General features: G+C 37.7%; 2 protein-coding genes across 8 annotated transcripts in view; both read left to right on the top strand.

Annotated features, from left to right (window-relative positions):
- hoxc4ab (homeobox protein HoxC4ab) overlaps nt 1–14,713 on the top strand; it is a 103,057-nt gene that overhangs the window by 6,753 nt on the left and 81,591 nt on the right. The window lies entirely within an intron of this gene.
- Nucleotides 8,309–10,437, top strand: hoxc9ab (homeobox protein HoxC9ab). The gene is made up of 2 exons (NM_001139533.1): nt 8,309–9,045; nt 10,063–10,437. The coding sequence occupies exons 1-2, from the start codon at nt 8,505–8,507 to the stop codon at nt 10,308–10,310; spliced, it is 789 nt and encodes a 262-aa protein (NP_001133005.1). The 5' UTR covers nt 8,309–8,504; the 3' UTR covers nt 10,311–10,437.

Raw genomic sequence — 14,713 nt, 5'->3', positions numbered from 1 at the left:
CATGTTTAGCCAATAACGTTTTTAAGATGGCACAGTCAAAGTCACCTCTCTGGGAGAGCATGTGTTTATATGTTCATCATCACAGCAGTAAGTGCATCTAGCAGAGACCGTCTGGAATCCAAAGTCAGTTTCATTCAGTTTAGTGAATAGGCGTCTCCCCCTGGAATGCATCACTGACAAAGAGTTTACACCACTCCAAATAGCACCCACAGGAAACACACATTGCTTACACACCGAGACGGTGCGTAATTCGCGCTAGTGTACAATTACGCACTAATGCACAATTACGCACAGCCATTACGCACGTAATGTAGCAACTTTTTTTTATAAAGGTTCTTGTTACATGGATAATACTTTTGCCTCTTCTGTCCACAAGTTATTCTTTCTCAAATTAATAGCAATTTCAATAGTAAATAGCATGCTGTCAGAAACTGCACAGCGGCATTTGAATAACCCATTTAAAATTCTGAAACAGGTGGAGCACGGAAGAAGAAAAAACGGGAATAGCTAGGCTATTGGAGGTATTTGTTATATAAGTCTTTACAGTCCACTAGGTATGTATCTCTGTCTGTGAGCGGCTAGGGAAGTACTCGTTGAGAACTATTAATAAAGGCTAACTCATTGTCACAACCATCCGGGTGTCTGGGTATGTGTAGGCCTAATGCTGGCTGATGTAAGACTGGATCATGCGAGAGCGGCAAGCACTGATTGTTGTGTGATGGCAAAACAAAATGTGTGCATGATTACTGCTATCTGAATAGGCATAATCAGAGGTATCTCGTACCGGATTCAAGCATTTGCGGTGGGCCTATATTCTGAAACGAAATGGTGCATCACAGTGGCAAGTAGCCTAGTGTAACCTTAGTGTGTGTGTGTGTGTGTGTGTGTGTGTATGTATCCATGCGTTGTTAATTTTATGAATTGTCGAATATTATCAGAGTTATGAGGAGATAATACACTATACAGGCACTATAGGCAATCATTTTCATAATTTCATAATTAATAAACATTCTTTTAAAAAGGCGCCAGAATTTTTTTAAAGCCGCCGAAAATCCGTTATTTCTATGTCATACGTTTGTGTTATCTTTAAGTCTTCTGTGATGTATTTAAAGTGTAATATTGGAATGCAAACTCAAAATGTAATACTATATCTGACATGGTACAGGTGTCTTATTTTGTTTAAGTCCATAACCATGTGTGTGATGTGTATACTTGTTTCAAAGTAGATTTGTTTAAGACTGCCAAGAAACACTCTGTGTGACCCTGATATAGCCCACTGCAGTAAAACGTTCAATTAGGCCTATGCCTATACCTGTGTAAAATGTTCAAATGCAACATGGATCAATCAAAACCCCTTCCTTGCTGTGCAAGCACATTGATTACATCAGGATTTGTTTAAATATTGTTAATATTGTTTAGCAGTTTGTAAATGATATAATTAATGAACATTGCAACAATACTTGCATTCAACCGTTTTTTTTTAAATTTAATTAAGGACACATTCTTATTTACAATGAGTTAACTGCCTTGTTCAGGGGCAGAATGACAGATGTTTACCTTGTCAGCTCAGGGATTCGATCCAGCTACCTTTCGGGCCCAACGCTCTAACCACTAGGCTACATGCCGCCCCACCTGCATAACTTTGGGCAGTAAACATAAGCTATCTACACCTCAGTAACCAGCTAAATCTCTCTTCAGAATGTGCTCGTTTGTTATCAAATCACATTTTATTGGTCCATACACATATTTAGCAGATGTTGTTGCGGGTGCAGGGAAATGCTTGTGTTTCTAGCTCCAACAGTGCAGTATATCTAACTATATGCTTGTGTTCCTAGCTCCAACAGTGCAGTAGGATCTAACTATATGCTTGTGTTTCTACCTCCAACAGGGCAGTATATCTAACTATATGCTTGTGTTTCTACCTCCAACAGTGCAGTATATCTAACTATATGCTTGTGTTTCTACCTCCAACAGTGCAGTATATCTAACTATATGCTTGTGTTTCTAGCTCCAACGGTGCAGTATATCTAACTATATGCTTGTGTTTCTACCTCCAACAGTGCAGTATATCTAACTATATGCTTGTGTTTCTACCTCCAACAGTGCAGTATATCTAACTATATGCTTGTGTTTCTACCTCCAACAGTGCAGTATATCTAACTATATGCTTGTGTTTCTACCTCCAACAGTGCAGTATATCTAACTATATGCTTGTGTTTCTACCTCCAACAGTGCAGTATATCTAACTATATGCTTGTGTTCCTAGCTCCAACAGTGCAGTATATCTAACTATATGCTTGTGTTTCTAGCTCCAACAGTGCAGTAGGATCTAACTATATGCTTGTGTTTCTACCTCCAACAGTGCAGTATATCTAACTATATGCTTGTGTTCCTAGCTCCAACAGTGCAGTATATCTAACTATATGCTTGTGTTTCTACCTCCAACAGTGCAGTATATCTAACTATATGCTTGTGTTTCTACCTCCAACAGTGCAGTATATCTAACTATGTGCTTGTGTTTCTACCTCCAACAGTGCAGTATATCTAACTATATGCTTGTGTTTCTACCTCCAACAGTGCAGTATATCTAACTATATGCTTGTGTTCCTAGCTCCAACAGTGCAGTAGGATCTAACTATATGCTTGTGTTCCTAGCTCCAACAGTGCAGTATATCTAACTATATGCTTGTGTTCCTAGCTCCAACAGTGCAGTATATCTAACTATATGCTTGTGTTTCTACCTCCAACAGTGCAGTATATCTAACTATATGCTTGTGTTTCTACCTCCAACAGTGCAGTAGGATCTAACTATATGCTTGTGTTTCTACCTCCAACAGTGCAGTATATCTAACTATATGCTTGTGTTTCTAGCTCCAACAGTGCAGTATATATAACAATTCACAACAATACACATAGATCTAAAAGTAAAATAAAGGCATTAAGAAATATATACATTTTAGGATGAGCAATGTCATTAGGGTATGGCGTAAAGGCCCTTAAAGTTCCAATGCAGACGTTTTTATCTCAATATACAATTATTTCTTTGTAGCAATTTAGTTCCTTACTGTGATTGTTTTCAATGAAAATGGTCAAAAAGAAACAAAAATAGCTTCTTAGCAAAGAGCAATTTCTAAAGCAAGAATCTTTCTAGGACTGTCTGGGAGTGGTCTTTAGTGGGGAGAGGCAAACTGAAAATGTGCTCTTATTGGAAGAGAGGTTTGGAACTATCTTTCTTATTGGTCTATTAACTCATTTACGCATGGTGATGTCACCATGGAAGGCCAAAACTCCATCCCACCAAAAAAAGACTGAAATTCCAGATTGTCTTTTCAAACAGCTCTTACACTAAACGGCCATGAGCATAATTTTCTACATTTCACAGTATTATTCCAACCTCATAGTGTGGAAATATATGTAAAATACATGGAAATCACGTTTTTGAGTGCACTGGATTTTAAACTTTCATTCTGTCTATCTTCTGTGATCTGACACGGAAAGAAGAACTTGGCTGTTCTACTAGTGGTCTGGGTTTATTATTAATTAACCAATTAAATGAAGTGCCGTGTAATAACGCTTTATAACCCTTTAGTCATGAAGGGCTTCATGAAAAGGAAAACCTCTTAAACTTATGACAGATCTTGATGCACTTAATGATTATCGTGCTATATGAAGTATTTGGGGGAACTCATAGACCTACCTCATCCTTCATTCACCTAAATTAGCTGTTGCCTTGAATGGAATTTATTTGGGTAAAAAACATATACAACAGAATGTGCAATGTGTACCCAGAGGATAGCTCATAAAGTATGAATTATAACACTTGTTTTCCAAGTGGCCTTAACCATATACTTACTGTGTTTTTTGACGGTATTACGTTTCTGTTATTTATCAGAATAATAATATGTTCGCTGAATAGTTTCCAAATAGACACATTGGTGATTCAACATAAATGTTTGAGGGTAAGAGTTCAACATGCCAATTCTGAACTGTATATGGCCTATTCATTTGACAATTCAAATGAGCTTTTGACAATACAACAATATGTCCCTTGTTCAAATATATGTATCATATAGGCTATGAAAACAAGTATTTACTTGAGCTTCCTTCACGTAAATACACTGATCACTGTTTGTAATGCGATATTTTCACAATTCATTCAGAATAATCTTAATCGGTTATGCGACATGGATGCAAGGTTCAGATCAAACCTAGAATTTACTAATGGTTAAATGTGGATTTAAATTCTAGTTAGCCAGTATACCATTCTCCTGATTTGTATATTATTTTAGCTCCACACATTTGCCATCATAGTTTCCAAAAATTACTTTGATCCATATAATGTTACATAAGACGTTTAAAACTTTCCAAATGATTTAGGAGTAGGTGTATATCTAATCACATTTCAAATTAAACATGGTTCTATGGATTCTGAGGATTTTTTATTTAAACATATTAGTGCGCAAAGTAGGCCTATTAACAAAGCGGAAGGGGACTTTTTTTACTGTTTCCCTTCATATTTATTGGAAAAGATATCACCAACTTAAGGTCGTTATTATGTAGGCTAGCTAGTAGGCCTATGTATCGTAAACAGTAGCCTTATGTTTTGGACATACTTATGTTTTGGACATGTTTTGGTTATTGATTGACTGAAACATGAATGCGCAAAAAATATGGATTTCTAATAAGCGTCTCTTGTAGCATTTCTGAATGAAGAGTTAGGAATCCGACTGCTAACAATATATTGCAGTCTGACCCCTGCACTGAGACGACAGCACCTTTGGACATTATTGTTGTCTACGGTGACACTCTGCACCCTTTCATCTCCTGCCGCCCTCGCCCTAACTAATTCGCCATATTTGGACAATGATTTCCAATGCCATTGCTCTAAACAGTTGACAGTCAGTGTAAATACATTATTTCAAAGCATTTCCTAATATTGAATGTGCAAGATACATGTACAACATTAGTGGAATTTGATAGAATAACATTGTTAGGGATGATAAAGTAGGCTATGGAGAAAATACAAAATATTTGGCTATTTAGTTCGACTCTTTTGATTTAACCAGAACAAATGATAAATAATAAGGATCATGGTGACGTGCGAAAGAGCGCATTTGGGTCGCAGAGATCTAGCGTATCATATTATGAAATGTACTTGAAGTGAATGAATGAACAGTAATTCTAAACTAGGCTTTCCAATCGGGGGTTGCATTATGGCGTAGTTTATTCTATCAGTAGGCCTACATATAGCATCATAACAACAGCTGTCATGACACAGGCAACACGCTAATAGGCTAGTAGCCTGAAGTTATCAGAGAATTCAAGGTATGGTCAATAACAGAAAGGGAAATAAGCCTAGTGTCCACAAAATATTATGAAAACCAGGATACATACATTGGATATTTTATTTTATTATCAATGATCATTAGGACAATAAATACATTCAAATATAAATAACAAGACAGCAAAGTAATGACAAAAATAATGGATTAACCATGCTCAAATTAGTATTTGTCTCCTGATATAATTACATTTGTCATGTGAATGTTCCATTCAATAGGCAATTCCAAGACTAATATTGGTAGATTCATTTTATATGTGTCTAACAATACTGAACAAGACTCAAACTGCTCTGTGTCTTAGATATAGTCTGTGGGTATCTACTAGCTCTATGGGTATCTACTAGCATGCTAGCAGATACCCATAGAATTCCAGTCATTGCGCTAACGCTAGTTAGCATTGGATTGTGAAACTACCTCTTAACTTCTTTCATACTGGACACAGAGACATAAAAGTGGTGTCCACGAGTTCATCTGACTCTGGGGAAGTAGATAAAGGACCTCATTGCCAAAATCCCGAAGTATCCCTTTAAATAAATTAATGTAATTTCTACCAATAAAATTCTAAATTAAATCACTAAACAATAGCCTACCTTTTTTTTAGGCTGTATGAAGAAGATCTGTTTAGTCAAAACGTGTTGCAAAATGCCGACCAGCTGTAATATAACTGATCTGATCCTAACCACATATATTTATATATATATATATATATATATATATATATATATATATAGTAAATATTATTGTGAATAGTTCATTAGTTTTATTAGAACCGGCTGCCTTTTATGCGTAAAATGATAGAGCGTGCATTACGCATTGGTTTGAAATCCAGTATGACAGAGAGATGTATTTTAGACCTTTAATGAAAGATTACCTTGGCTATAATAGATACGCTATATTTAGGATTTCATGGTTTTGATATCAAGGGAAACCCCTAGGGTTAAAATAGGATTGTGCTCTCATTGGGCCTGAATGTTAACTGTGTATGAGAAAATACTCAACGTTAGTGAGCTCAAGGTTTATGCTTTTTAATTTGAGAAAAATACTTTCTATTTGCCTGTCTTGATATTTAGTTGCATCGTATTGATAATAATATATGGATTACTCGTCACAATATTTAATACATAAGTTATAACACAACCTAAAAATGACATTGCCTAACATTGAGTCAAACAACGCCTTCTTCAGCACCATCCATAATTACCATACTGTACTACACAAACACCTGCTGCAGGTTACAGACTTATTGGGGGTTCATATTTCATGGTTGAATCTGAACCAAACAGCCATGACAGAGAAATACACTTCAAAATGTAAGGATGCTGTACAGCATATACATGTTTTCATTACAGGAAGTTCAAAATATGCAGTAGTTACTGAGATAATTAAATAATCACATTTTGAGATGTCTAAGTTTGCATACATTTATTCAGTTTAAAGCAAAAACGAATGACCTCCCTTGATCTTGTAGGTCACCAACGCAATGACTAGTTACATTTGAGATAATAGGCTATGTCTATTTTGTAATTTTGGACGGCAACATTGTGCATTATTGTCTGTTATTCGTCTAGACTGCAAAAGCTCAAAATGAATATTTTGATATTAAAGTATGTATCTTACCATAGCATGCATACAACGAACTGCATCTTGTATCACCAATGTCAACCCTTATCCACTATCCTTTAGAGTAAAGTCCGTCGTCGTTATCGCAGTTAATCTGAATCAACCTTATATAGTCCTCGTGTCACTATTTAAAAAAACAAATCTTTATCTTTAACTCTGCGTGGTTGGAAAAGGACCCTTAAGTAAGTATTTCACTGTTAGTCTACACCTGTTGTTTACGAAGCATGTGACAAATAACATAGGATTTTGCATTTCATTTTCTTTTTAGATAGGCCTATACATGACTGAGATGAGAAAATACACATTCGGAATACACAAATGCACATTTTGTTTTGTTAAGTATTACTGCACTGTTGGAGAAACAGAAATTTCGCTGCACCTGCTAAAAAAAATGTACTGGACAAATACAAGTTGATTTTATTTGATTAATATGTTCTCTAAGGCATATATGACAACACAAAGGCTTATTCTCGGATCATAGATCAGTGTATGCCATATTAGTCTCACAAAACAAGAAAGTGTATTCGTCTTGTTGCAAGCCTACATCGCTAGCCTGATTATTCCTTGAACCAAATACTCCTCTCCCCTGCAGCACAAAAGTCCCTCAGTCCCTGTCGTTGCTGTCTGTCCTCACTGTTCCAGTGTTGGTTTTATGTTAAGCTAGGAACTCGACTGTAGTTTTATTAACGACACGTTTATGAACAATCAAATGGTCCTCGTAAACATTTATCGAAGGACATAAAAACATGCACTGCCACTTGCCGAATATAGCCGCTGTAGTTGGCCAAGTTTCAAGCATCGTAGTAGTAACTCTTTCCTCTATCTCTCCAGACATCATTTGGGGGGGAAAATATCCCAATTCTGCTTCTTTGTTGTCTGTGCGAACTTTTTTCTTGTACATACATTTTGGTGCAATGGTCGTAGGATATAATGTACAATATTATCTATGCAGGCTGCTCATAAAATAAAATCAAGTAGACTAGATTTTCTCCATATGAAAAGATAAACACCGTTATACAATGAAAAACGCAGAATAATTCAAAGCCTAATGTGTTAGAGAGTGAGTTTAATGATCCATTTTACTACTGAACTATGTCTATACGCGCATAAAACTGGACTACGGAGACATTAGACAGAGATTGATTACATCAGAAAATAGTGCCTACGATTTCATACCTAGCCAACCCCAGCCTGTTTGACGACTAGTTTCACATATTCTACTAATTTTTGCTGCTATTTGATCAACGTCAGAACATAATACTGTGGAATTTACCTCTTATGCATCCAGGGAAAAATCATCTGAATATGATTCTAGAATCCATGTCTAGTGTGCAATGCTATGCCAGGATAACTCGCGCATTGATCCACAGTGCAATTTTTGTGGGGGTAAATATAATCACGTGTTGCTTCGGCAGCCAATAGCAGCCGGGGAAGCTTTGAGAAATAATTACCTGCCTTGATTGTTCTATGGGTAGATAAAAAAAGTACACATACACTCCAAATAATAATCGGATGCATGTAAAATAGACTGGCAGCATCGACATGTCGGCCACGGTTCCCTTAAGTAATTATTATGTAGATTCCTTGATAAACCACGAAAGCGAGGATGTTCTTGCGGCTCGATTCTCGGCTTCTGGTTCGCACCCTACCGGCCCTCGTCCGACGTCCCTCGTATCGGAGTGTGGTGACTATCCCTCCTGCAGCTTTGCCTCTAAACCATCCGTTTTTACTACATCCTGGACCCCTGTTCACTCCCAGTCCTCAGTGGTTTACCATCCATACAGCCATCAACCTCATCTAGGAACGGACTCAAGGTATGTGCGGTCATGGCTGGAGCCGATCTCGGGGGCAATGTCCTTTCCAGGCTACCCGGCTAACGCCAGACACTATGGGCTGAAGCCCGACGCCTTCCAGGAGCATCGACCCAGTGACTGCCTCGCCTCCAATGGACGCACCTACACGGATTATATATATTGCACCACCGCTGACATCCGAGAAAAGACCCAACCAAACATCCCTTCTCCCGAGACCGAGCCTTTGGCTTTCGGGAAGCATAAAGACGAGAAGACAGAATTAGACCCGAGTAAGTTCGAGCCCCTTGTTGAAAACCGGGAATGGGAATAGTTTGGAAGAGATTCTGTCTGTGTTCCTTTGATTTGGTTTAGAGCTAGGCCATAGCGTCTATCTGCCATAATTTCATCCCCCTTTCTTTCCTCGACTGAATCTACTCGGCTAGGGGGCTACCTCGAGGGACCGTAAAGAGACAAACGCTAGTTGGATTGGGCTATAAAACGACGAGCTGGTTATAAACTACTCGAAAAACCTATGGACGTTGTAAATTTGAGGGACTCTGCAACATGCCCGCATCTCAGCAAATCTGTTTTGGTGTTTTAGATGCCAAATACTTTTTACCCAAGATTTGGGACCGCCAATATTAATAATCATTATAAACCATGTTGTATGGCCACTATGGTTTATGCTACTATTTTACGATGCTAGTAGACTATGCCACTATATCCCCCATAGTCTACTAGTAAATAAACTACAATTATATTTTAAAGAGATATTATGTTGCTATGTCAGTAAAACTGGATCCTCCCTAGAAAAAGACCAAAGAGAAACCATGATAAGGAACTACAGTAGCATCGCGGCGTAGCGTACGTGTATGTTGTCTGTTGTCATCCTACATAATCTTTTTCCATTCCAAACCAATTGTCGATATAACCCCAACAGTTGAGGAATGTTTGCAACATATTCGAGGGACTTTCACTGACATGTAAAGGCTTGACATACAGGCCGTTTTTATGGGCCTATAAAGCGAATAGGCATTGAGTATTTTACGATGGCATTTCTCAGAAGTCCCAGAAAGGGAAAAGCTGGAAGAGCATCACTAAATGTTCTAACGTTAAAAGATACATTTGACGGTTGTTTCCTACAGCATTATATTTACTAATACATTTGAGGGACCACCACTACCTCTGAGATCTAGCGTAGCTTTTGGAGACCAAAAAGTACAAGGCCTTATCATGCGTCATAGCTTCACGTTTGATATTATTGCTGACTGATAATGTGTTATCTGTTTTTATGTGTTGATTTTCAGATAACCCAGTTGCAAACTGGATTCACGCGCGTTCAACAAGGAAGAAGCGGTGCCCTTATTCAAAATACCAGACTCTCGAACTTGAAAAGGAGTTTTTGTTCAATATGTATCTAACCAGAGACCGTCGATACGAGGTGGCAAGAGTCCTCAACCTCACGGAGAGGCAGGTCAAAATCTGGTTCCAGAACCGGCGGATGAAGATGAAGAAAATGAACAAGGAAAAAACCGACCGCAACAAAGAACAATAATAAAGGAATGGTTACAATAACGACAAAGGACAAAAACAAGAATCAGACAACAGTAAAATAACCACTATTGCCATGGATAACAACAAAGATAAACCAAAATACATGACGCCCCCTTCTTAATGTTGGATGTTGTTTATTTTTATTTTTTATTAAGCCCACCTTCCATGTTTGATGCTAAATATTTTTTGTTTCACCACATGCACCTTTCCTTGTCCAGGTTTAAAATAACCTTCAAGGAAAGAAAACATTTGCACTTGTGAAGATACCTGTAGGCCTATATGTTTATTTACATAAGGGACATTTGAATTAAACATATTTTGAACAAATGTATAACTGTCCCGACGTATAAGGAATGGAACACTGGGATTATTTTAATTTCTACCCTCCATAATTTATGATGTCCGTGCGAATATTCCTTCCATGTTTGTTTCTTGTGAATGTTATGCAGGTGTTGTAGCATATTTTGTACAGAAAGATAACATCTGCCCTCTTAACAACTGTATGTCTGTCTTGTGTATATGTGGTAACGTATCCGTTCGGTGTACCTGTTTGTGCGTTTCGTATTATTTTGATTGTATAGACACGTGCCATTCATTATAGAACGTGTAGATATAGACCTACTCAAATATAAAAATTATCATGAGGCTCTTGTGTTTTCTGTATTTATTTTCAAGCAATGTCTCTTAACAAAACAGACGTAGATATGCATAAAATCTTACTACCCATGCAAACCAATGTAAAACAGAATATTGCGACATACGTTTGAGGCGCTTCAAATAGACCAAGCCAGTATATTAATGATGTCAACACAAATGCACACAAACCAGATTTCTGTTAATCTGGAGAGAAACAGCTTTAATACCTTAAATATCCCCATTTCCCCGCAAGTGGAATATTGGAAGCAGATGGAACGTTTCCCAGTCTTCTGTTAGCATTTCCAGGCTCTGCAGACTCTTAGGGCCACGACGTGCGCCCGTAAATGGGGGATTATTTCGAGTAGGCCAACACCATAATGACGTAACTAAATATGATTTAACGAAACTTTTGTGTACTCCTTTTATATGGTGTTGTGACACAAATTATATTTGAATGCATTAATATATGTTTACAAATCCACTATGTATGCACAGGCCACCACAAGTATCCACAAACACCCACATTTAAACCACATCTAGGTCTAATTGTAAACATCCAAGACATATAAATCAACATTTAGTAGTCAAATGTTTTATAGAACAAATTAGAAACCGTCATTACTCATAACTTGGAAAAATATATCAATTTATTTCGTGATAAAAATGGCAGACAAACAACGGAAATGTCGTTGTCAACTTCATGTGCAAATTTGACAAATAAACCTGTGTCGTCACAGACCTATCATATCTGTGTCACTCGCAATTCTTTTTCAAAACAGGAACACTAACAGCTGCTGGTTAAGATATTCTTATATCTTTAACCTTTAACAATTTGGCACATTTTCTAAATTGAATAAGGCCCTGTAACGTTACGTGTGTGACAAGCTAAGGGAAAAGTTTAGGGCCTGTAAGAATCGTGCGACTGAGATCCCGGATTAAAGCTATAACCGAAATCTTCTTTCCAGTCAACTTGCTTATAAGAAAAGGAAAAAAGAAATATTTTTACCTCAACTAAATTACAGTTAGAAACACATTTCGAGCCATTGCACCTATTTGAAAGGTAACGAAATTAAAATGTTCTAACGTGAAATAAATTCCCATGTCTGGCATTTGTTTACTGGGTCTTGGCCTAAATTGCCTTTTTGTGGTGTCGAACAATACGGACAGGATGCTGTAATTTCAAAGCCCAATCCAGTGCATTTCCGCACAGGACAAAAATGCTGCGTTTACAGCCCTGCTAGAACTCAGTTGATTGTCTCAAATGCAGACGAACAAAGCAAACCCGACTAACTGGCTAGACGTCTGGGCTAAATTACTTTATGGTTTTAATGGTGGGATGGTGGGTGATGTTGGACTCGTTCAAAGGGGGCTTGCTGCAGCTAGTTTGTCTGTTGGGCCCACCGCAAACATGCCGCTGCCTTTAAAAAAAATGTTTTATTGAACCTTTATTTAACTAGGCAAGTCAGTTAATAAAGAACAAATTATTATTTACAATAACGGCCTATTGGGGAACAGTGGGTTAACTGCCTTGTTCAGGAGCAGAACGACCGTTTTTTACCTTGTCAGCTCGGGAATTCGAGCCAGCAGCCTTTAAGTTACTGGCCCAGCGCGCCCCTAGGCTACATTTGCCAACCTCTAAGGGCAGCCCCCTCTCTGAGCGGGTCAGAGTAGACCTAGGCTATCTGACCGCAAGAAGAAACCAACGTCAAAAGCAGCATATTCGCATTGGACAATGTACATGTAACTATACTGGTTAGAAGACAACCCATAGGACAGTATCATGAAAACCAACATCCTGAGTCTACTGAAATAAAAGCAGACGCTAAACGTAGGAAGACTACTAATATAGTTTATTTGACGGATCGTGAAATACATATTCAACACATTTGTTATGTCGTCCACTGCATTTTCCCCTCGTGTAATATATGTGGGTTTGATAAAACCATGCATGGTGCGGTTGAATGTTGGTGATCGACCGTAACACTAGATGGCGCTGTTGACCGATTGTTTGGGCCTGTGCCGCAAGTGCCTCCGTGCTGTGGATTTGCGTGGTGCATAAACAGGGAGTGGGCTAGGCGTATGCCTGTAGGTTTACTGATGAAACAAATGCTGCTTCGGTCATTCATCACATTTTTATGAAAAAATGTTGTGATATAATTGACACCTGTAGGACTGGGTACAGGAGACATAGATTATGCCTGTTGATCCTTCCATGCGCGTTGTGTGTATAGCATCATAATTCTAGGATAGGTCTATTTTGTATTTGTACATTCCTTTACCTAAATGTCCCATTTCCACATTTTATGACCTTTACATTAGTAGAACATTAGCCTAATATTTGTTAACACACTAAAGCTGATTTGTATACATGTTATGGATTCATTATACATGATTGTAAACTGTTAACAACTGCTAGCAAATCGATTAGGTTGATTCTGCATATGTGCACCAACATTGATGCTCCATTAACATTTGGACTAACATTTGAAAACATCACACTTTTCAAGTTAAGCCAATTTAAATCACTCCTTTGCCACTGTTTTTACGCCAGTGGTGTGGCCTAGTTTTCCCGTGGAGAGCCGTGGACCGTGCACCATACACTTGTATTAGCCACCATATATATACTTAATAGAATATGACACATTTCCGTATCAAACCACTTTAAGAAGAAAACATCTTCAAACAAGTAAAATGAACAAATAAAGAAAGTATTTATTTCAATTTATTGACAAATACCACTAAAGGCTTCAATAATCAATTACCCTAATACAAATTCTAACATTAATACTAGATCCTAATAATAATATGATAATACTAGAAGAATAGTTATTGTAATAATAATGTTATTATTAGAAATGATAGGCCTACATCAGAAGCAGTATTATAACGGTGAGGGTTTTATAGTTATTTCCTGTGTTTTTGTTGTTGATATATGTCTGTAATCGCAGCTTAAATTTCCACGACGGTAAATTGCAACAAAGACCATTAATCAGCATATTTATAGACTGTACGACAAGTCTATACATTTATAGTCTATACACTGTGTGCCTTTCCTATTTTACGATCATGTGTAAAAATCGTCAGTAACACCACAAAACCCACATGAGCGCATTCAGGGAGAGACTTTGCTGCAACTACACTAGACACAACTGAAATAAATATTGTACCAGCAATATGTACGCAGAAATAACGAGACATCTAATGCAAGCGGCATATTTACTACGTCTACTCATAGGTTTAACAGGGTCAGTACCGTGAGTCGGGTATTCACAACAGGTCGTGTTTATATTTGAGCGTTACGGTGTTTCACGGCCTTCTGTAGTTTAAGTGCGCGAGGGACTTGGGAAATCGCTTAGACCTATATATATCTCAAGTATGAGCACGTAGCACGGGCTAATGTTGAGCAACACGGGTTAGACATTTTTATATTTTTGTGATTTTGTTACAGATGTCATTATAGCCTTATTATTGTATGCCATTATCAATAGACTTACCCATATTGTATATGCTAGTCCTGGCCTACTTGTTTTTAAAGTTATATAGGACTATATGTTTTGTTTCACTGTCATAATAGCAGGCAGTATAGCGGGCCCGCAAGCAGTGCTATTGTGTAGGCCAAGTATTTATGATAGGCAAGGCTAACAGCATCCAATTTAAACCATTAGTTGGTATAAGGAATGGCTCAGAAACTGTATAACACGAGGGTACACATGAGGACTTTATGAACAAAGCCTTTTTATTCTATTCGTTAGGCTATATGTGTGTACT

Source organism: Salmo salar, chromosome ssa15 (genome assembly GCF_905237065.1).
Source record: "Salmo salar chromosome ssa15, Ssal_v3.1, whole genome shotgun sequence".
Taxonomy (NCBI): Eukaryota; Metazoa; Chordata; class Actinopteri; order Salmoniformes; family Salmonidae; genus Salmo; species Salmo salar.
This window is presented reverse-complemented; position numbering and strand designations above follow the sequence as displayed.